Here is a 23,109-nt window from a genome sequence, read left to right as displayed (position 1 = left end):
TTCTGAAGAACTTGAAAACTTGCCAGCTCCCTAATCTGTGAAATTTTGAGCTGGTCTCATCCTAATAAAAATGTATCAGACTTCTGGCGGAAGGTGATATAACAAGTAAAATATTAAAATCTGTGGTTGTGCAGCATTATTTGGTAGTTATTTAAACACAGTGCAGCATGCTGATTGGGCGGCATATTTGGTCTCCAAGTGTAGAGTGGGTATCTCTCCAGTAAAATAAACTCATCGGCAAAGCCTTGCTGGCTGTCTCTTTCAAAGTGTCAATCAGCCACCCAAAACAACTAACGACTGGCTCTTTCTTCTTTTTCTTCTCTTCCCCCCCCCGCCCCCGTTCTCCTTGGCTGTGAAAGTTTGTTGGGTCGGGGGCGGAGGGGAGCTGCCCATAACTGCCCAAGCGGAGGGCTGGCTGGCTGCTGGCTGGCTGGCTGCAGGGGGAGGGGGAAAAAAGGGGGGGAGGCGGAACTACGTGGCTTCATTTCAAAAGGCAGCGCTGGCCCCCCAAAGCCCCGTCTGCCTGGGCGCGCTGATGCGCGAGAGAGGGGCTCTCAGGCGGCGCAAGGCGCGGGCGGGGAGCGTGACGCTCTTCCCCATTGACTTTTTGCCTGGCCGCCGCGAGCGCTGCGAGGCTCAGCAGGCGCGCTGAAGACTTGGGCTGCCGCCGCCGCTGTTGCGCCCCGAGCGTGTCGCTGCCGCGGCCGAGGGACCCGGAGGCTCGCCCGTCTCCCGCCGCCCCGGGATGGGCTAACGCGGGAGCCCCGGCAGGCGGGAGCGGCTGGCCATGCGGGGGATGCCCGCCTTGCGGCGCCTGCTGCGAGCGCGGCTGGGGAGGCGCTGCCCCGCCGCCCTGCTCCTGCTCGGGGCTCTGGCCTCGGCGGTAGGGGGCGTCTTCGTCTTGCTGCTGGCGCGCCGCGGCTTCTTCTCGGGACGCTGCACCGACGAGCAGAGCCATCGCATCTTGGCCCGGCTGGTAGGTGGCCTCCGCGGCATCAGGCGAGGCGCGGGGAGGGCGCGGGGCTGCGGGGGACGCTGCCTGCCGGAGAGGGCCACTTGGGGCCCCCGGGACCCGGCCTCAACTTTGCTCCCGCGGGGCTCGTCGGCATCGTCGGGGTTGCCTCCGTGGTGCTGCTCCGTGGTGGCTTGAGAGCGTGTAGCGTCCCTCCGGGGGAAGGGCCACGGGAGGTCAGTTCGCAGGGCCCTGCGGGGACCCCCGGGGAGGAGGCTCTCTTGCGCTGCGGGAACCCCTTCGAGCAAAGGCGCACGGGGTCTTGGTTGGGTGCACAGGTTACTTTTGAGGAAACAGGCATTGGTAGGAGCACGTATTGCATTGATCGAGGCAGAGGGTGATATGAACGGACCCAAAATATTTGGGTTTGGGGAGGGCATTGAAGAACTTTGTCGAAAGGCTTTTCGAAGGAATTTTGCATTATTAAATTCTCCTTTCTCTGAGGGGCTGTCTGGTGACTGCTTTGTAAAAGGAGAGGTGTGGGGAATAACGTGAGTCATGACTTTTTCCCTTTTTCTGCTTAAGAAAGCCGTTCCCCGTTGGACATGTTGCAGTTTGATTGCTATAGATCAGTGGCATCAGTTCAGGCTCTGAGAAAGACCGGAAAGGGCATCAGTGGGGAACAGGTGCACAAGGATATTCTGGAGAGAACAGTCGGTGTCTGACATTACCTGGTGTAGTGTGGGCTGGGCAGTCTTTAGTTCTTGCTCAGCCAGTGAAATTCACCAGAAACCCTTAAGCCAAAGTCTGTCTTGCATTCTAGCCTACCTCAGGATTGTGGTGTGGACAAAATTAGAACCTGCAGGTCCATTGCCTGGTAACAGAAGGATAGTCTACTACTGGAGTAATTGTACATTAACGCCAAACAACAAAAGTTGTGCATTGATTAAAGGGTGGCGGACTCTAATTTGGAAAACTGGGTTTGATTCCTCACTCCTTCACCTGAAACCTGCTGGATGACCTTGGACCAATCATGGTTCTCTCAGAACTCTATCCCGCTTACCCTACAAGGAGGAAGGGAAGGTGATTGTAAGCTGTTTTGAAACTCCTTTGGGTAGTGAAAAGCAGGATATAAAAGTCAATTCTTCTCAACATAGGTATGCTAATAGCACTAAATCAAAGTATTCAAGTCATTGATTAACTGACAACAACACATTTCCCAGCCATTGTTGACGTTCACAGTATCAGTTATAACGATTTCCATTGCTTCTGAGGTACCAAGAACTGAACATACAATAGCAAGGTGATGAGAACACCAAGAAACTAGTTGTTGTTGTTGTTGTTGTTGTTAGTTACGAAGTCGTGTCTGACCCATTGCGACCCCATGGACAATGATCATCCATGCCTTCCTGTCCTCTACCATTCTCCAGAGTCCATTTAAGCTCGCACCAACTGCTTCAGTGGCTCCATCCAGCCACCTCATTCTCTGTCGTCCCCTTCTTCTTTTGCCCTCAATCGCTCCCAGCATTAGGCTCTTCTCCAGGGAGTCCTTCCTTCTCATGAGGTAGCCAAAGTATTTGAGTTTCAACACCAAGAGACATAAGGGCAGGAAAAGTCTAGTTCTATGTCAACATGGCCTCCATTCAGTACCACTCCATCTATCCAAATGACTTACGGCATTTCCAGAGTGGGCGTGAATAGGAGAGCCAGGTTGGCATGTAAGAGACTGAGAACTTTCTGGAATGCTGTGCCAAAGAGTGAAGAAAATGGAAGACTGTTATCTACAAAGCAAAAAAGCAAACTTTTTTTGTAAAGGAATTCTCAGAAATTTCCGTAACTGAAAAATACACACACCTCATGATCCGCAGCACAAATCTGATCCCTTCAGATCACAGAAGCTAAGCTGGCTTGGCCCTGGTTAGCACTTGGAAGGGTGACCTCCAAGGGTCACGACACAGAGGCAGGCACCCCTGAACAACCTTAGGATCTCATGACTATATTACACCCATGCCATACGATAAATAAATAATAGTGCTCTGAAACTCTGTTTCCCTGTGACATACTAAAATCAGAGTCCAGTAGCACCTTTGAGACCAACAAAGATTTATTGCTCACGCCTTGAATGAATCTTTGTTGGTCTCAAAGGTGCTACTGGACTCTGATTTTATTGTGCTACTTCAGACCAACACGGCTACTCATTTGAATCTATCCCTGCGACATGTGCAGGAAAGTGCCACAGCATTACTTGACAACTTCGGAACTTTCCCAAAACAATTAAGAACGGGGTGATCGTGCCTTATCAAACCTAAGAGTGACTGAGGCGCTTTGGAATCTACATATTTTACCACTATGTCTGCCATCACTAGGAAAATGATAGTGGGTGAGAGTGGTGGTGGTGGGGGGATATCAGGAGTACCTGTGCCCATCTTCATTGCTTTGCAGGGAGGGGAGGAAAATCAGGGAAACACTAGAAAGCGACAGCACAACACCCTGAAAAAGCAAAACAGATTACTCCTATATTCTTTGGGATTTCAGTGCTCAGGAATTAAAATAATGCCTAAAAGTAAAGGAAATCTTTTAAAATCACTGCTGTATATGGGTATTGTACTGCAGTCACAATACAGTGCATGACAGTGCATCATGCCATGCCATTCCTTTTCCTCCTGAGCTGGGCCACATCAAAGCTAGAGAATTACTTTTAGCTCACTCCTGGATTGTAGAGGATCAGCCCTTTGAGTGGAGGCTGGTGGGAAAGGGTGAATGCTCAGTGTCATGAATAGGAGATTTGTGAAAGTGCTGGCAAAGGGAGACGCTAGAAGAGGGGTAGTCCATGCTGATGGAGTTTTGCGGTATTTTTTTTTTAAAGGAGAAGCAAAGGAGAAGCCAGGCTGCTGATTAAGGGAATTGGGCGACTGCTTGAAAAGCGTTTGCCACCATGGCTGTGTTTTACACCTTCTAGGCAGCAGTTACTGTCAATTAAAGAAGACAAAGTATTCAGCTGCAAGGTCTAATTGATAAAACACACGGAAAGGCAGACTGAAAAAGGCCCTTTTGTAGTTTCTAGTGGATTTTCAAGGCAGTTGGGTGGAGGTTATGTTGGTCACCTAGAACATCTGCACACCATATCCTGCGCTTTGTCACTGTGGTTAAGAAGAAAAGGAAAGAGGATTTATTCTTTTAGACTAGCTGAAGAAAGGTTTGTTCTCCCTTGTCTGTGATATATTGAGATATAGCATGTGCCGTCAAGTTTTATGACTCTCGAAAGCTTATGCCCTGAAAATCTTGTTTGCCTCTAAGGTGCTGCTGGAGTCGAATCTGATGATTCTGCTTCAGGCTGCCATAACTACCCTCTGCAACTATCTTTATGGATAATTTATAGAACATGTACAAAGTGCATTATTTTATACTAGTAATCAAGCCCGCTGTATGAGTAATACAGCGGGCTCTAGGCACGTACCAGATCGTAGGAGGCCCGTCGGGCGGCGGGGCCTCTCCCGGGCGGCGGTCATTTGGCGGGCAGGGAGTCCCCGGCAGCCGCGCTCGGCGCAACTGGCGGCCTGATGCGCCTGGCGGGCTGACGCGCCATAGAGGCGGAGGGCAGAGCGGCTCCGCGTCAAGGCGAGGGCGCAGGCGCGGCGGCCATTTTGGAAGCAGGCGGACGGAGGCGGGAGGCAGCACAGAGTCGCCTACAAGCAACATGTCCCGAAGAGATGATTCCAGAACAACGATCTTCTCCCCAGAACACCGCCTCTATCAGGTGGAATATGCCATGGGCCACGCGGGCAGCTGCGTCGGGATACTCAGCAACAACGGGGTACTGCCGGCTGCGTCAGGCCGCCAGGCAGGGAGCCCTCAGCAGCCACGCGGAGCGCGGCTGCCGGGGACTCCTTCGGGCGGCGGCCTGATGCGGCGAGAGGCGCAAAGCGCCTCTCGCCGTGTCAGGCCGCCGGGCAGGGAGCCCCCGGCACCCACGCAGAGCGCGGCTGCCGGGGACTCCCTTGCGGCCAGCCGGACGTGTCGGAGCAACTGCGAGCCGCGCTGTGCGCGGCTCGCAGTTGCTGGGCCTGGGAATCGGAGGGACCAATTGGCAGGCGCTGCGCGCCTGCCAATTGGTCCCTCCGATTGTCTGTCCTGAGGAAGGGTCCTATCCGGACCCTTCCTCATCACGGACACATCCCGCCTTAGGACCCCTTAACGCTTTATATAGTCCGTGGCGCCCGTGGCGCCACGGGCGGTTTAAAGATGGATCCGAATTGAATTGCTCGCTGCCTTGGAGAGGGTATGTGGTGGAAAGGTAGAATCATACAGTACCAAGGCCAGCATTTCCCATGCTTCATAACAGCTTTTTCCAACCTTTTGACAGCAGATCAGCCCCTGCAGTAATTTTTCAGGCTTTGAGGAACTCTCGAAATGATGTCAGCTGACCTCACCCACTGGCAGTGACATCACCACCAGCAGTAACAGGTAGACCCCCTCAGGGGGAGAAACCATGAGAGAACTCATGCTTGGGAGGGAGAAGGGGAGTGATGGCAGCAGCCAGTTCCCTGGCTTGTGGCGGAGTCCATTAAGGCAGGAGGGGAAAGGCCGTGGACCCCCTCTGGCATTCTCATGAACTCCCAGGGGCCCACTGACCCCTGGTTGGGAATCCCTGCTTTATAGTATCATCATCTGCCCAAGCATCTACTAAATAGCATTGGGGGCAAGGGGGAGACTTGATGAACAACATCTCCTACTGTGCCATAGATTGGGGCTGATTGAAACGTGAGGCTGGCTTGGCAAAAAGAACTCACCCATCGGCCTTTGGATTTGCATAGTGCCAACTCCCTTGATATCTGCGCAACCCCTGCCCAGGCACCTAGTCTTTGGCACGCCAGTGAAACGTGTATCTGCTTTGCACTTCTTCAGTAGGAACAAATTCAGCTAGATGAATATTAACTGGTTTCGCTGAGACTAACACAAAAAATTCTGTTTATTATACATATTTTTTGATTTGATGATGCCAGTTTTTAAAAATCCCAGAAAAGAAGCATTTGGCAGATGGCGCTGAAAGGGTTAGGTAAAAACCTACACTCCTTTATTTTTAAATGGCTTTTGCTTAAGTGGGAAAGAAACCTTAATGGAAATTAAATAATCTATTATGGTAGCAAGCTATTGATGACTATAAATTTTCCTGCGTTCTGCATAATAAACTAAGACAAATGGTGTGCCTGCAGTGGCCTTGCCAGCTTCTTGGAAATAGCAAGCGAACGGAATCCTTTTTTTCTGACAGGCAGCCGTGAAGCTTGGATATCTCTGAATTACTGAATTTTTTCCATTTCCTCCAGAGCTTGCCAGAATGCCAAAATAATCCAGAGGTGTCTGACATAGCTTCGGAAACAACATTTGCCTTCCCCCCCTTTGGCCTGTGTCCTAACTTGGATTCCAGAAACAGAAAGGCTATTTACAATCTTATGCACGAGGTAGATAAGCCAGTTCGGTCTTATGGTCCAGGAAATGACTGGTGGCTAAATCCTAAACATATGACGGTGGCAGGTTGACTAATCCAAAATGAGGTGCTAACATACCTTGCTAATATCTTCTCTCTGTAGAGGGGGGAAAGGCCCCAAAAGATCTCAAATCCAAGGAGCTGGGAACACAGCAACTGTACAGGTGTCCATAGCAAGATGGCCATAGTCTGGCATGCCCAGCTACTTTCCAGTGTCAGGTGCACATGGAAGCAGCCAACCAATACACACATATGCATTCATGCCTATCCCGTTTCACTCTGTTTCCACGCACAATACAGCACAGGAAGAAATATAAGAAATATGGAAGCCTCAGCTACAAATGCCCAGTAGAAGCTCTGTAACTGCCATCATTTGGGGAGTGTGGCAGGAGAGAGTTTGAATCCTGCCCTAGTGACCCATTCCCTATAGATAGGTAGACAAAGTGAGGGATGCCCAGACAATACCAGTCAGGTAGGGGCCAGGACCAAGAGGACCCTAGCCCTGGCAAACCTCCCTCGGGCCACAGACCTCCAACATATTCAGGCCTACAGAGTTCAAGGCCCTGTGGGGGGCACAAGGAAATAGGTGGTGTGCAGGTATGCTGATGGCCTTAAAAGTTAACACCAGAACCATGAACTTGATCCAAGCCACAACTGGCAACCAATGCAGCTGCCTCAGCACCCGCTGGGTATGGGTCCTCCAAGATGTCCCAGCGAGGACCCTTGCAGCCGCATTTTGCACTACTGCAATGTCCGGGTCAAGGACAAGGGTAGGCCCGCATAGAGTGAGTTACAGAAATATAATTTGGTGGTGACTGTTGCATGGATAACTGTGTCTAAGCAGTCTGAGGACAGGTAGGGCGCTAGTAGCTTCGCCTGGCGTAGATGGAAAAACACTGTGCATGCTATTCCCATGACCTGGGCCTCTGTAGACAGGGAAGCATTCAGGACCACTCCCAAATTCCTGCCAAGGGTGAGATGCTGCAGGGTTTAGGGAATCCCTCATTGTGTTTAAAAAATCCTTGGGAAGACCAGAGATTTAGAGTTAGATGTCACCAGTTGATAAGTAACAGCCACTTCTTAAATGGTGGGCTATGTGGGCCTGTCGAAGTCCCGATGCCTGAAGAAAGCCCTGGAGCCACCTTTCTCTTAGCTCAGTAGGGCTCTATACCAGCCTATCTCCAGAAACACTGGCATACGTCCGCATGCATCTGAATTATGGTGGCCTAGGGCTTAATTGCAGCTCATAAGTAGTTTATGAATTACAGGATTGTATCCTAAATTATAGGATTGTGTCTTAAATCCAGATAGTCACAGTTAAGTAATTCTTGAGTTCCTCAATGGCAAAATGTGTAAGTATATTTACAGTCCAGTACTCAAATCACTTGAGCAGATTAAATGTGTGAAATTTTAAATGACATTTAAGAGATTTACAGCCCTTAAATTTATATTTAGAAAGCACCGAGTGATAAAATAGAAGCAACAGAGCATCAAATCTTACCAAAATGATTAAGCGGCATTACCTTACTGGTCATGCCAAACCAGAGAACCTGAAATGTATTTAAATCTGTTGTGTCATACTATTTCATCAGTGAATTGCTTCAAACAAAATTAGCATTTCTCTTTAAATCTAATTTCTGAGTGTCTACACAGACGTTTGTATAAGCAGTTTTTTTAAAGACTTTAAAGTAGTGGGTTTTTCCCTTATGTCCTTTTGCTTTAGTCATAACCTTTGATCACCACAGGAGACTTCAGTGATTTTGGGGAACAGTCAATGATGTATGGTTGGTTTTGGAATAATCTAGGGCCATGCATCACGATTTACAATACTTTGGAAGTGTGTTTGATTGATTTTCCTTAGCTATGATATATAAACTTTGCAAAGCATTTGGGGGGAAATGAAGAGGAAGCACTTGTTTATACGTTCCTGCAAATATTGGAAACAGAAGGTTGCCGAATAAACCTAATGATCTGAGATACAAGACCAGGATACTTAATAGTTCCTCTGCAGCACTTATCTTTTGACCTTACAACCAATAGCATGCTTTTATATTAAGGTTTTGGAAATGGGATGCACATTTTTAAAAATTAATTTGCTAACTATACTTTCATATTTCAGCTGTCTCCTGAATGCTTCACAAGTTGGTTGGGAAAGCTAGTGCTGGAACCTAGAAACTTGGGCATCTCTCTGGAGCCCAGATGGACCTCTTCTTTTTCTTTGCTTATTGATGTATTTATTCCCCACCTTTTCCCATGGCCCAAAATATCTTACAAACTGGATTTTAAAAATACAGTAAAACCTGAAATAACGCCCCCCCCTTGCCTGCAGCCTATACCTCATGAAAAGCGCTAATAAATTGGGTAGCCTTGGCATACCTTCCTAAATCCATGCAGAGACAGTGCCCCCAGAGTTCCTCAGGGTGCCAGTTCCATAAAGGGAGTAGAAAGAGCATGGTCTGTGGTTGATGCCCAGCAGGCCACCCTAAGCTGGGGAGCAGCTAGCAGGTATCAGCTTGAAGACTGCAGCTGGCATAGAAGGGCATATTGAAGAGATAGTCTTTAAGAATGGGGGTCCCTGGCCCCAGGGAAGTACATCTGACCTCAACCAGGCTAGGACATTCTCTGTCCTGGCCCCCACCTTGTGGAATTAGTTCCTGGACCAGATCCAGGCCCTGGCTAGCACAATTCTGCAAGGCTTGCAAGACACAGCTCTTCGTCAGGCTTTTGATTTGGGCTAGTTACCATCTTTGGGGGGCCCTTCCTATCTGTAAGACACCCCTGACCATACTCTAGCTCCGGAAGGACTGAATGCGCTTTATAACTGGGACAGTTGGTTGCTGATATTTGCTTGTTTCCTCCATCTGTTTTTCATTTCATTTTAAATTTTAATGAATTGTTTTAACTTTATCATATGTTATTATTGAAAAACTGCGAAAAGTTCTCTCCTTCATTTCTTGCTTTACAAGACCCTCAGCCAAAATAATAGAAGCTGGCTGGAGGAAGTCTATGATGCTCGTTTCCTGGAGCCCAACGTTTCTCTTGAGGCCTGAATGAACATAATGTAGGAAATGGTTGGCCGGCAGAAATAAATATCCCAATGCTGGAAGGGGAACGGGAGGAATTGGTATCAAGCCATCTTTTGGCTATTTAGTTTTGCACATCAGCGAAGACCTTCCCCCTAACCCTTGTCCTCTCCATAGATTGGCCCAGAATAGATACTGCAGCTGCACTTCTGGAAGGTCTGAATGGACTCATAGTTATGCAGATTGCCTACTGCTAGAAACAGAGGGCTGGAAACAATTATGGGTGGAGGAAGGGACCGACAGGGGAAATCCTTTGATTTCTTTCATGCATTTGAGATGACCACATAATCACAGGGCTGCAGTTTCTTCTTAGATTTTTCAGTCATGAGTTGTAAACGCCCAAGTAGTATGAATATACTTATATGTATTTGATAGAGCCTTTCTGTGCTTTTTGCTTTCCATGCTTTTTATCATGGGAGGTCAGATTGTTTTGACCCTGCAAAACAGACATAAGCTGTTTTAAAAATTAGGTTTTTAACCTTTCATATTTCCAGCTTGGTATCATTCTACTAAAATTTAGACTACAATCCACATTTAACTTGAAAACTGTCTGCTGTGAATTGGGCTTGGTTAAATTAACAGGATTTTGTCCCTGATGTCAATGTGGTCATGAATTTCCCATGTGTTTCGATTGATCTTACAGAGGAATTCCCATGACCTTATAGTAATCCCCTTCTCTGTAGGGTGACCATGTTGTTGCAAATGCTTTCCCACTGCTTACATGGTATATGCCTCACTGCTTTTCAGCAGAAGCATGCATTCCTGTTGGGGTTTTTTTTGCAAGCTATTTTTATATGTGGCAAAAAGGATTTTTGTTTACACTTGTTCTTAGCATGTTAATTTAGATCTTTGACCACATGGATGTGAAGTAAAATTACTAAGCTTAAATAAATGAGACACCAGATTTTGGGCCTTTGTAAATTGTACATTTCTGCATAGTGTCAGAGAAAAGACCAAGGTGGTATATTTAAGTAAATAACTAGGACCCAGAACCTAGATGCAAAGTCAAAACACTGGGATGAAACCTGTGAGCCATGATTTCTTAGGTCTTTGTGGACATTTTGAGCTCTCTGTCTTAAAAACCATCAGGTCTAAACTAGTTAGCCAAAATTTCCTTGGCTCTGACAGTTCTGCAGGAAATCGAACATTAAGTAAGGAATGTGCAATCTTGACAGACATTCCTTGCTATGAGACACATGAAAGTGGAAAACCCTTTTTATAGGAGCGGGCTTCAGAATGATCTCCTCCTCCTTTCTACCCCACCCTACATGATTTGGAATGACATCTTTTGCTATCTGTTATTCATTTCTGTTTCTGTATCTTTAGTGTCTGGACTATAGAAAAGGAGCTTTGACAGGTGATCTTTGTGAAGACTTGTGCGTGGCCCAGAAATTGATATACAAGCGCTGCCTTTATTATGACCAAGGCAAAAAGGTCATCCAAGCTGACTGGAGAGGACGCCCAGTGATCCTGAAATCCAAGATGGAAATCTTCTCCAGCTATCAGCATCTTGGTTTCCTGGAAGAAATGGAATCACAGAGCATTCCAGAGGCAGATCTGTTTCTTATGGTGGCTTTGGAGATAAAAAATGCTTTGGGCTTGGAACTACCTAGTAATAACACGGGACCCTTGTGGACTAGGGGGAGAGGCCCTCACTGGAAAGCACAGTTGGCCAGTATGTGGTCTTTACTACAACAAGAAGAATATATTTATTTTAGTGTCTTGCAAGACTTCAGTAAACATGTCCTGAGAGTCATTGGCTCTTGCGGGCACTTCTATGCTGTGGAGTATTTGACAGCTGGGCATGCTTGGCACAACACACTCTTTTCTGTGGAAGATGCTGTTGGCGCCTCCTTCTCTGGGATTAAAAGCAAAGCTAAGGCCATCACTGAAATTGCCATCAGCTTCCTGGATATGGTGAATCACTTTGACAATGACTTTTCTCATCGGCTGCATCTTTGTGACATCAAACCGGAAAATTTTGCTATCCGAAATGATCTGACGGTAAGTCATATGTCATAACTGGAAGTCATGCTGCTACTCAGAAAGACTGGTATGTTGTGACCACTTTCTGCTCATCACATCTGCCACCTTAGTTCCTCATGTAAACTTACACACTGTTGCTTTTGTCTTGATAGCTGATGCAGCTAATGCTGGCAGAGGTGATCCTGGATCACCATAGGTGTCTCTGTCTTACAGCTCAAGTAACCTTCAGCTTGTCTCTATAGAATTGTTTCAGATGTGACTGACCTCGAAAAACAGGTTGTCTTGTAAACCAAATCAGCAGAGGTCAGCCATCCAGTGCTTGTCACGTACCTACCTTGCTGGCAAGGAAGAAGAATTGTTGGTTCTTATATGCCGCTTTTCTCTACCAGAAGGAGTCTCAAAGCAGCTTACAATCTCCTTCACTTTCCTCTCCCCACAACAGACACCCTTAATTTGTAATTTCCTAAGGAACAATCTTCTGTTTACTTATTTACTTCCAATGGGGACCCAAAATAGATGACATCTTTTCCTCTCATCCATTTTATCCTCACAACAATTTTGCAAAGAAGGTTAGGCTGAGAGTGTGTGTCTGCTGGCCCAAGGTCAGCCAGCAAGTTTCCCTGGCAGGGTGGGGATTCAAACCTGGCTCCCCCTGATTCTAATCTGACATTTTAACCACTACACAGTACAGGCTCTGTAACAAACACATTGTGTTTGTTGGAGAATAGGAAGAGGGCTTTGTTTCAGAAGTTTACCAAGATGCATCAGCTCTTCTTTGCTTGCAGCCAGGATCTGTGCGGGAGGCAGCATCCTTCCCTTCTATGATGTTTTGGACTCTTCATACTGCCCACTGGAGCCATTATTGCTTCTTTGTGTAAGAAATATTGATTTTTGCAATGGGGCCAAGCATATATCCATGGGACTGTAACCATAACACATCCCTTTGCCTTCAAACCAGAAACTGGACTGTATCCATGGCAGTTTGAAGATACAAAAATGATTGGGGGGGGTGAGTTGGAGCTCCCCATCTTAATTATCGGTAGCTCAGAGGGGGCAGCTTGCCCCTAAGAGGCACAAAACTCCTATTGCACAACTGATTTAAGTCTTCATGTTGTAACCTAACAAGCTGGATGTAGTGGCTTTGGTCTTCGTCTTTTCCCTCTGATTTCATCTAGAAATTTCTGGTGCACCACATCCAAATGAGTTATATAGAGAAGGTTTGTTGTAGAACTCATTATTAAAGAACTTCCTTCTCTTGGGGTCTTGAATCCTTCGCCTGTGCTTGTGCTGAACATATTGTAAATCTTTGTACTCGAAAGGCCTTTTACTAGGGAATTAAGTTTACATGCAGTGATAGTAGGGATTTTAATACCAGTGGATTTTGAGACTGGATAAGCATGAGGTGTTTTGTTCTCTTTCAAGACATCTTACAGCTGACTCTGAACCTTTGGTGAATAGGTGAAATACAAATCCAACTTATTTATATACTGATCTCAGCTGAAATTTTTGTAAGGATTTTTGGAAAGGTTTTCAAATCATGTAATCATTGCAGCCTCAAGCAAATTAATTTATTCCTGCATAATGAAAGAAGCCTGTGATAATTAACACAACTTCTAACAGACTGTGTATTTATTAAGTATGTGCATAAATTTTCTTGTACTTGAAGTGTTATATAATAGTTAAGTATGTAGCACCTTAAAGGGGTAAGAAATAGTCTTCAAATTATTTTGATGTTTATTCAGGTGCATAATTAGAGCCAGAAAATTTGTATTATTAAGTGAAGGAGGATGCAATTTGTCTGGATCAGTTTTCTTACTATTATCAGAAACCTATGCATTACCTATGGAAGTAGATGGTGGAGGTGGATCCCCCCCCCACTTCCTCCTTCCCCAACCCTAGTCCCAAATAAGGTGATAATGGGAACTGTGGAAATTGTGTGGATAAAAGCCACCTAGGATGGTGGTAACAGGGAGAAGTGGAAGGAAGGTTACCTCCTCCTTCTTGTACTCACTGAGTCTTTTCTGCCTGCACAAGCATAATTGTATTGGTGAATTAAGGAATATGAGCCAAAGCCCAATCAGAGCCAACAAAACCACTAATAACCACCATTTTACTCCTCCATTTTATTTAACCCCCCCCCTCCTTACATTATCTTTTCCATGACCATTTACGCAATGCCAGGCTGCAAGCTGGAGTTTTAGTCATGGCAGGTTGCCCCACATATTCCTGCACCCACATGGGGGAGCATTTGGCCTGGTGCACCTCATCTGCCCCTTATTTGTGCTCCTGCACAGGAGCTGTGGGGCAGTGAAGTTCCCAGTGCATAAACGTTCCGTTATATATTTCTGGTAAGGCCTTGAAGGAAGAATGTGTCTCATGGCCACTCAGCGCTTAACATCCACTCAGGATGGCTGTCCCACCCCTGAGTGCCTCCTCCTCCAACTGGCTTACTTGTCTGTCAGCGGCCCACCTTCCATCCCCCACCCCTGACCACCCCCTCCTCCTTCCACTTCCCTCTGAGGCGTGGAGACTGCAGATCCCTGCTGCATGAGAGCTGCCCCTGCTGGTGCCTCCATAACAGCTGCCTTCAGCCTTTCCAGGTCCTGGAGGGAGGGGGAAGCTTTCGCAGAGTTCTTTCACTCTACCCCCCTAATCTAGCACCTGTTGTATTCCTGAATGCAACAGGCTTGGCCCCTAGTCATACTTATAAAGACTGAGGAGGGAAAATCCTTATTTTTCCCAACTAGAATAAGTAATTAAAGTCTAAATATCCATATTTTGTTCTATAAAATACCAAATTCCATTTTTATCACATCTTTTGTATTTTCAATATTTGGCAGATGTTATTGATTTGTTAAGGAAATTTTTATGCCTTCTTTCCAGAGTGGTGCTTGAGGCAGCTTAAAGTAAAAACACTACCATAAGACCATCATCAGTTGTTAATATAAAACAAAATAAGGCATTAAAAACAAATCAGGAATATAAAACAGCTTGAAGTATCCATAAAACTGTCTTCAGACTAGTAGACCATAAAATAGCAAAGAAAGATAGAACAATTTAGTTAAAATCGTGGCTAAAAAGAAATGCTTTAGAGTGACACATATAAGACAATATGGTAGGTGCCAGGGAAGCCTAAAGGGTATACGGCATTCCAAAGGAAAGTTCCGCCACTGAAGATGCCCTGCCTGATGTCTCTGTGTTGGAGTCTCTTCTACTGGCCTGGAACATCATTGTTTTGTCTCCTGCATCCCACTTCTTCTGTCCAGTGAGAAGGGGGGTTGGTTTTATAGCCTGCTTTTCACTACTCGAAGGAGTCTCAAAATGACTTACAATAGCCTTTCCTTCCTCTCCCAACACCTTGTTGAGGTAGGTGAGGCTGAGAGTTCCAACAGCTTTACCAGTGCTGTTATGAGCCCAAGGTCACCCAGCTGGCTGTATGTGGAGGAGTGGAATGGCAGGGAATAATAGTAATAGTAATAGTAATTTTAAAAACCTGGCTCTCCTGATTAGAGGCTACCGGTCTTAAACACTACATTAAGCTGATTCTCTTCCACAAGACCTAGAGTCTCATGTATACTTGGGTTGGTTCCCTTTGAAGTAGAGAGTACCAGAAACTTAGATTATTTTCATGGTATCTATTTTACTTATAGATAGAACACAGACTGAGGCACCTATTTCCTCCCCCTCTCCTTTCTTAATATATTTTTATTTTAAAAATCAAGACAATTATACAAAAGAAAAAGAGGGATCATACAACAAACCTTATATATCAAAAACTACTACATAATATCAGGTATATAGAACAGAAAGAACCTGTGATTCATGGAAGATCATTCTATCAACAGCTACTAGCCATGATGACTGAGGGAAACCTCCATATTAAGAGGCACCAAATCTCTGAATCAATATGCAACTCAGAGGAAGGCCTGGGCCTCTATGCCCTGTTGTTGGCCATCCAGAGGAACTAGTTGGCCTCTATGCATTGGGATGCTGTATTAGATAGGTCACTGGGCTTTTCTTATGCTCTTAATAGCAAACAAAACATGTAGATGGACAGTGCTAACTTCAGCAAGGTTATAACCTTCTAAACTCATTGGTTTAAATGGATCTAGAAGTATATAATTCTACTTAGGGATTCTCTTAAGGAAAAATGTGTCATAACAACTTAGACTAACGTTTTTGAAGTATAAGCTTTGATGAACTGTAATTCAAGAAGGAAATTCTCAGTCTTAGGGAAACTAATTTCAAATACTGGATAAAAAGGCTATGAAATGCAAGAGATATAGACTGTGTACATGTTAAGCAGAGTTTCTTCATTTAAAATGTCTCCTTGGATTTGAGACAGCTAGCAGTGCAACAGCTAGTTGTAGAACCACTAAAATAACATGACTCTTCCTCAACCACTTACAAACAACACACAGTTTACAAATGTAGCCAGATCCATCAAAACAGTTTATGCTCCATCAGACACCCTCAGAAATAAATCTGTCTTACATGCCTTCTTTAATTCAGCAAGGAAATGTTCCCTCAACCATGGTAGGCCATTCCAGAAGTCTAGATCTAACACAGCAAAAGCCACTGACCTAATTCTTGCCATGCAAACAATTCAGAGAAGGTACTACCAGGAAAAGGCTGTCTGAAGAGTATAGCTGGTACATGGGTATATATAACATAAGATGGCCAATGGCCTATCCAGTCCAACTCTGTGTCATGCAGTGGCCAAAACTCAGGTGCTGTCCGGAAGTCTACCAGTGGGGCCAGAACTCCTGAAGCCCTCTTGCTGTTGCCACCCAAACACCAAGAATACAGAGCATCACTGCCCCAGATGTAGTCTTTCCTCTATACATTGTGGTGAATGGACCTCTTCTCCATTTGTGTAGCCAATCCCAACTTGAAGCTATGTATGCTTTTGTCGCCACTTTCTGCATCAGTGAATTTCATGTGTTAATTCCTCTTTGGCTGAAGTACTTCTTTTTATCTATTTAAGCCTGCTACTCATTAATTGGAGTGCTCATGAGTTTTGTATTGTGAGAAAGGGAGAAAAGTACTTTCTCTGCCTTCCCTATCCCATGCACAATACCCTGGGAGTTCAAGAAATAAGATATATACTCAGATGGTAAAGGGCTTTAAAGGTAATATCCAGCACTTGAATGGGGCCTAGAACCATGGAAGTAACCAGTGCAGTTCAAGGGACTTGTGATTTGTTAGTCTTTAAGGTGTCGCATTATTCCTTTTTTGGTTTGTGTTGTAAGCAATTAATATGGCTTCCCCACAGAAATGTATAGTCTTTGAGAAAAAGAAACAAAAATCTCTAAAAAGTTACAGCAAACTGAAGAATCTGTCAGACACCAGATGCAGTCTGATACTGCCTGCATGAACTTGTGAAAGGCTGCAGGGTATGTCAGTCTTCTAAGCTTCCCAAGAAGCCTAAAAGCAACACTTGGAACGATATATTGTGTTTCGACTGCTCTAGTTCTGAGGGAAAATGAGAAAGCCATTTGATATTTAAAGAGGACTTTCACACCGTCAGTTAAAGCTCTGTGGTTCATAAGCTGTTTATCCCCCCTCCTCATCTTTTTGTAATTTCCAAGTGAAAGGTGCACTTATAATAGAGAGTGTTGTATTGATGGCTTGGAATTTGTTATTTACATAATGAGGATGGATTTAGCCAGTAAATGTCGTTAATAACGGTATCAGCATTTTTTTGAAAAAGGAGTACTCTAAATGTACCCGCTCTGGAAAAGACAGAGTTTATGCCTTGTTTCTGTTTTCTGTCTTTCCGCTGATCATCCTCAGTGGGTTTAAGGTTTAAACATAAGGGAGCATCAGACAGTGACAGCAGCTACCTGTTGAAAACCCAAGAGATTTATTTGGGCATCAACAAAAAGCAGGCTGGGTGGTTTCACTTTATAAAGTGGAGGGACCATGGCTCTGTGGTATCTGCTTGCCAAGTAGAAGGTCCCAGGTTTAAGCGTCATTTAAAAGGATCTAACGGTAGGTGATGTGAACAACATTTACCTGACGCTTTAGAGTAGGAGTAGTCAAACTGCGGCCCTCCAGATGTCCATGAACTACAATTCCCATGAGACCCTGCCAGCAAATGCTGGCAGGGGCTCATGGGAATTGTAGTCCATGGACATCTGGAGGGCCGCAGTTTGGCTACCCCTGCTCTAGAGATCTGCTGATAGCCAGATCAGACAGCCCTGACCTTGATGGACCAGTGCTCTGATTCAGTATAAGTCAACTTTATTCACACTTGTTATAAATTAATATGTACTAGCGATATCTGTAAGAAATACCTAAGCCCCGTTTTGTTAAATCAGATGGAACTTCCGGATCTTGTAAAGATTTCTATCCTTTTGAATAATAAGAACTCTGAAATAACAGAAAACATGGCTATATTTTTGCAACTTGCCATGAAGTTGCACCAGGATAAGTGTGAGTGATAAATTGTGGCATGTTTATTATTTCCATTGGGTTCTTTGAATTCATTCTGTCATATTATTCAACGTTGACATCCATTTAAAATAATTTGTGTTAGTCTTATATGGCAATAAAGGATTTATGATTCTGATGTTCTGAACGAATAGGTACAAATCTGCAACCATGGAGACTGACTGTGAGATGAAAATGCCTGAGCCAATAGACTATAGCAAAAGAAGACAAGGCACATTTAAAAAGTGGCAGAGGGATTGTTGCCATCACGGGAGAGGAAAACAGGACGCCAAGTTTGATATTTTATTGGAATCAAGCAAAACTCCAGAAAATCTGGTGTCACAGTAGCCAGAAATGAAGGATCTACCTATGCTTTGGAGAATATACCCCTTGTTTTGACACAAAGCAGCCCTCCCTGGCAAATGTACACAATACAGAAATAAAAAAAATATAACACTAAAACCATCCAATAAATAAAAAATGGCATGCAGCAGGGTAGAAACCGCAAGTAAATACCACTAAAAGAAATAAATAACAGAACAAATTTTGCCTAATGTTAGCAGTGAAGGGGCCAAGCAGACATCCTTAAGAGAGAGTTCCATGGCTTGGGTGCCACTCCAGAAAAATCCCTCTTTTGGTAGACATCAGCTTTACTTTTAAAGACAGGGGTACAATGGGAAAGCCAATGATCTGTTGCTGATGATAGAAACCAATGAACCAATTCCTGTGGAGAAAGTGGTCCTTTAGGTACCCTTTATATATCTGCAAATATAAACCATGTTTAGTCCATAGCAGAAATATAAAACAGGAGTTAACATGCTGCTAGATTTCAATTTCTTTTAGTTACTACGAATATGACAAGCTGAGTAAGGTAGACAATGAAGTTTAATAGGGAGTAAAAGGTTATTAAAGGTAAAGGTAAAGGTATCCCCTGTGCAAGCACCGAGTCATGTCTGACCCTTGGGGTGACGCCCTCTAGCGTTTTCATGGCAGACTCAATACGGGGTGGTTTGCCAGTGCCTTCCCCAGTCATGACCATTTACCCCCCAGCAAGCTGGGTACTCATTTTACCGACCTCGGAAGGATGGAAGGCTGAGTCAACCTTGAGCCGGCTGCTGGGATCGAACTCCCAACCTCATGGGCAGACAGCTCCAGACAGCATATCGCTGCCTTACCACTCTGCGCCACAAGAGGCTCAAAGGTTATTAGGTACCCCAATTGTTTCCCAACAAAATTATCATAGTACTGTCCTTGCTGCCCTCAAAGAATGAGCAGGTGCATTGTTGTGATGGAGAAAAATCCCCCAATGCAACTTTATCACTAACATGATTTTCAATTTTTGTTAGGTACCGTAAGACAGGTATTGAGAGAACTTGTCTGCAGCCATCCTCTGATTACAAATACATGTTTCAGCACATTTTGTTCAGAATAAACCCATGCATGTCTGAACTGAAACCCTCGGAGCAATACTTTTCAACATACCTTTGTGTATACCTACAAAGGAAACCCACACGGCCTTGTGGGAAATTTCCCCTCCTACTATTGCCTCTTTCCCTTTCCCAAACTCCCCCATAGTCACTCCCCTTTTCCTGCTTCCTTCTCTTCTAGGGTTGCTAGTTTCAGGGTGGGGGCTGGAGATCTGGAATTAAAACATATCTCCCAATTGGTCAAACATGGGAAATCCTTGGATATATTTAGGGATGGAGCCTTCAGAGGGCAAGATTCATGCAGCAAGCTCAGCAGGGTATAATGCCATAAAGCCCACCCTTCAAAGCAGTCATTTTCTTCAGAGAAACTTGTAGTGTATTGTCCTCTTTGGCTTGCTGTACATGATGGTGTTGGAGCTCCACCCTGACTTAGACTGATTACGTTCCATGCCTCTTTCTTAGTTTTGTCTTTTTGTCTTGCTGGCAGCTGTAGCTGTTTAAAGGATGCTGTTACTTTTGGAACTTTAATAAGGGTGTTGTTTTTACCTCGCAGTGGTCTTCTTTCAGATAATTCACCAGAACTAATCTCTGTCATCTGGAGACCAGTTGTGATTCTTTGTGATATACAGCTCCACCTGGATGAAATGGCTGCTTTGGAGGCAGTATAGCCCTCTAAGATCCCTCCATTTCTCAAACCTCACCTTCCCCAGCCTCCATTCCCCTGAAATCTCTAGGAATTTCCTAGTCTCTTTCCCTCCTCTTGGCAGTCTTCATATCTTGAAGATGAGTGCATGAACAATCACTTGGGTCTGCCATACTGCCATAGTTATCAGTGATATTTTGCTAATTCTTGCTATTTTTCTTCTTGTTACATTATGTGGTACAGTTAACAGTGTGATAGTAAAGTTATAGAAGCTGTTGGAGTTCCTGAACTGTGCTTGGGTGACTCCCACCGAGCACAAAGAGGAAGAAGAATTTGAGTAAGTCCTGCCTCCCTGATGGAACAGTGGAAATCACCCAGAGGATGTCCTCTTTTTCCCCTCAGAGGAGAAGGACTTTTCACAGTAAATATCCAATCGTCATATTTTCCCCTGCAAACCTGAGACACTTTTCAGGTTTGTAGAAAGATCAGTTTTGAGAGACAAGTAGATGAGGTGACAATTTGGACAAGGGAGCAGATTGAAGCTTTTGTTAGATTCAGCTTCCTGTTGGACTATTTTTGTGCCCCTGAGATTGGAGGAGTCCCTGAAGGGTGAGGTTTCTTAGACCAAGGGAGGCAGAAGTGGACATTATTGTTCGAGGCCACTATTCCTTGAAAGACCAGTAGTAAATTATAAAGTACATTGTTCTGAGGTTGGCTTCTACTTGCAGTCTCAGTGAAGAACTTAACCATTCCTGTCACAAAAAATTGCTGCAACTGTTACATTTCTATTTTCAGCACTGGTGCTGCTGAGCTAGGCAGCAAAAGCTCTTCCACTTGTAATTTTAATTTTCCTTTGCCTTTATCTGGGATTGCTTGGGTCAGCAATCTCAAGGCTTACAAGCAATGAGAACTGAATAATGGCAATTTGTGTGGCTGTATTCGTCAACATGTGTCACCTTGGATGTCTTCCTCTGATTGCAGGTGGTTGCTATAGATGTAGATATGGCTTTCTTTGAGCCTAAAATGAGAGACATCCTTGAGCAGAACTGCACAGGAGACGAAGACTGTAATTTTTTTGATTGCTTTTCGAAGTGTGACCTGAGAAGCAGAAAATGTGGAGCAGTGAGAGCCAATAACAATCTTCAGGTGAGCAACAGGCTTTTTGTTTATGACTGGATGTTATAGCAGCATACTTACCATACAATTTAAAATAGGTGACTCTGTGATAGTTGTGATGGGCTCATTCACTTTACTATTAGGTGTAGTAATGGCATATAACTGGCTATTGCCAGTGTGAAGAATTCTAAGATGGAGCACTACTTAATCCAGCATGACAACTATGTTGTTACTACTATTTATTCTATTTATTGAAAGACAAATGTTAGATTCTGGAATCTGACATGAGAAATTGCAGTACTCAAAAACCAGTTGGTGAACATCTTCCTAGACATATTGTTGCAGATCTGAAAGTCACTGTTGTACAAACAAAAACTTTAGAAGGGATATATAATACGACCACGTTGAATTAGTACTCATCAAATAATTAAGCATTTTCTGTGACACTTGGACTTCCTCACTCAATATAATTTCTAATAACCCAAGATGATTCCCAGTTTTAAAACTTTTATTCTGTTCTCAACATGTTGTATCATAATATATATCCCTTTTGTGATGTTGGTTACTTCTTCCATGCTTCAAACTGCCTCTTCCTTAATTAGTTTCTTTATCCTAATTTATTGCACTTTTATTGGTTTTCACCATGTGAGAGAGCTGGTAGAACCTCGGAGCTCTCTCAGCATCCATTATGCATTACTAGAGAATCACACCTAATTTATCCCAGACCTCATTGCTTAATTCTTGCCCCTTCGCCTCTTTCTTAAAACAAAGCAAATGATTTTCTTTCTTTCCACTGGATCTCAGGAAGTCATTTTTGATTTGAAAACCTCATAATAAGGTTAGATGCCAGTGAACTTTTATTTTATATGAACAGAAAACTAGACAAATGCTAATTATGGTAAACTAGTAATCAAGCCCGCTGTATCTAAATACAGCGAGCGCTAGACCAGGGAGCCCCCGGCAGTCGCGCGGAGCGCAGCTGCCGGGGGCTCCATTTGTCGGGTGCCTGACGTGGCGAGAGGCGCTCCATGTGGCTGCCGAGGGTTCCCTTTGTGGGCGGCCTGAAGCGGCGAGAGGCGCTCCGCGCACCACGCGGCTCACAGTTGCTTCCTTCAGCAGGCTGGGAATTGGCCTGGCCAATGGTCTGTCCGGAGGAAGGGGCCAATCAGGCCCCTTCCTCATCACGGACAAAGCCCTCCCCCCGAGGGCTTAACGAATTATTTAGTCAGCAGCGCCCATGGCGCCGCGGGCGTGTTAAGGATGTTTGATTGGACTATGGGACGGCCGCTTCTATTTACATTACTGTACGACATCAGAACTTTGGTGGAATAGAAAGATCTCATAGCAAGTTACTTTTGTTTTCATTTTCACAGGTCATCTGTGACAAAATATTTCGCCCTTGGTTCTCGCTGAACTTCAGAGGATCTACAGTCTCCTTTCCCCTGCAACTACAGTTGCAGAAGGCCGTACATGATTGTGCAGAACCAAGTTATGATGATGTTACCCTTCTCCATAGGACTTCTCTGACTTCTCTTTCCACATTATACCAGTTGCTTAGAGCCAGTCAAATGGAGCTTCAGAAATCTGGAAGCTACTCTCATCAGGTTCACTAATAATTTTCTATCCAATAAATAATACATCTGTTTTGTCGACATCAGTTTCATTAGTTTATACTTACTGGCTGTGCTTTTGAAGACTGTAATTATAGATGTAATGTGTATATTACTGATGTCCTCTGAAATGTGAAATCACTGGCTTTGGGCTCTGTTTTTACTTAGTTCCTGAACACATGCTGTTCCTCCCCACTGATAGTTTGTATTATATTGTTTATCCAAAAAGCAACAGCACCCATCCAAACCAATGTCTGACCCAAGGGCAGAAAAGCATTTGAATTTCTAAAGTGCTTTGGAGATAAAGTAATAGACTTTTTAAAGACTAGGTTTAAAAAAAAATAGGGGGTGGGTGAATGATTTATTCGGGGT

At 44.6% G+C, this 23,109-nt stretch overlaps 1 protein-coding gene across 1 annotated transcript; it reads left to right on the top strand.

Annotated features, from left to right (window-relative positions):
* Nucleotides 1–470: 470 nt before the first annotated feature.
* Nucleotides 471–22,779, top strand: DIPK1C (divergent protein kinase domain 1C). The gene is made up of 4 exons (XM_077352901.1): nt 471–976; nt 10,847–11,524; nt 20,993–21,157; nt 22,501–22,779. The coding sequence occupies exons 1-4, from the start codon at nt 788–790 to the stop codon at nt 22,738–22,740; spliced, it is 1,272 nt and encodes a 423-aa protein (XP_077209016.1). The 5' UTR covers nt 471–787; the 3' UTR covers nt 22,741–22,779.
* The last annotated feature ends 330 nt before the right edge of the window (nt 22,780–23,109 follow it).

The sequence above is a fragment of the Paroedura picta genome, chromosome 9 (assembly GCF_049243985.1).
Source record: "Paroedura picta isolate Pp20150507F chromosome 9, Ppicta_v3.0, whole genome shotgun sequence".
NCBI lineage: Eukaryota > Metazoa > Chordata > Lepidosauria > Squamata > Gekkonidae > Paroedura > Paroedura picta.
The sequence above is the reverse complement of the archived record's forward strand: the minus strand, read 5'-3'. Positions and strand labels throughout refer to the sequence as shown.

Excerpts from the sequence above, each read along its gene's own strand:
- DIPK1C (XM_077352901.1), top strand. The coding sequence starts at position 788 with ATGCGGGGGATGCCCGCCTTGCGGCGCCTGCTGCGAGCGCGGCTGGGG. Across the intron at positions 977-10,846 it reads ATCGCATCTTGGCCCGGCTG|TGTCTGGACTATAGAAAAGG; the intron begins GTAGGTGGCCTC and ends CTGTATCTTTAG. Across the intron at positions 11,525-20,992 it reads CTATCCGAAATGATCTGACG|GTGGTTGCTATAGATGTAGA; the intron begins GTAAGTCATATG and ends CTCTGATTGCAG.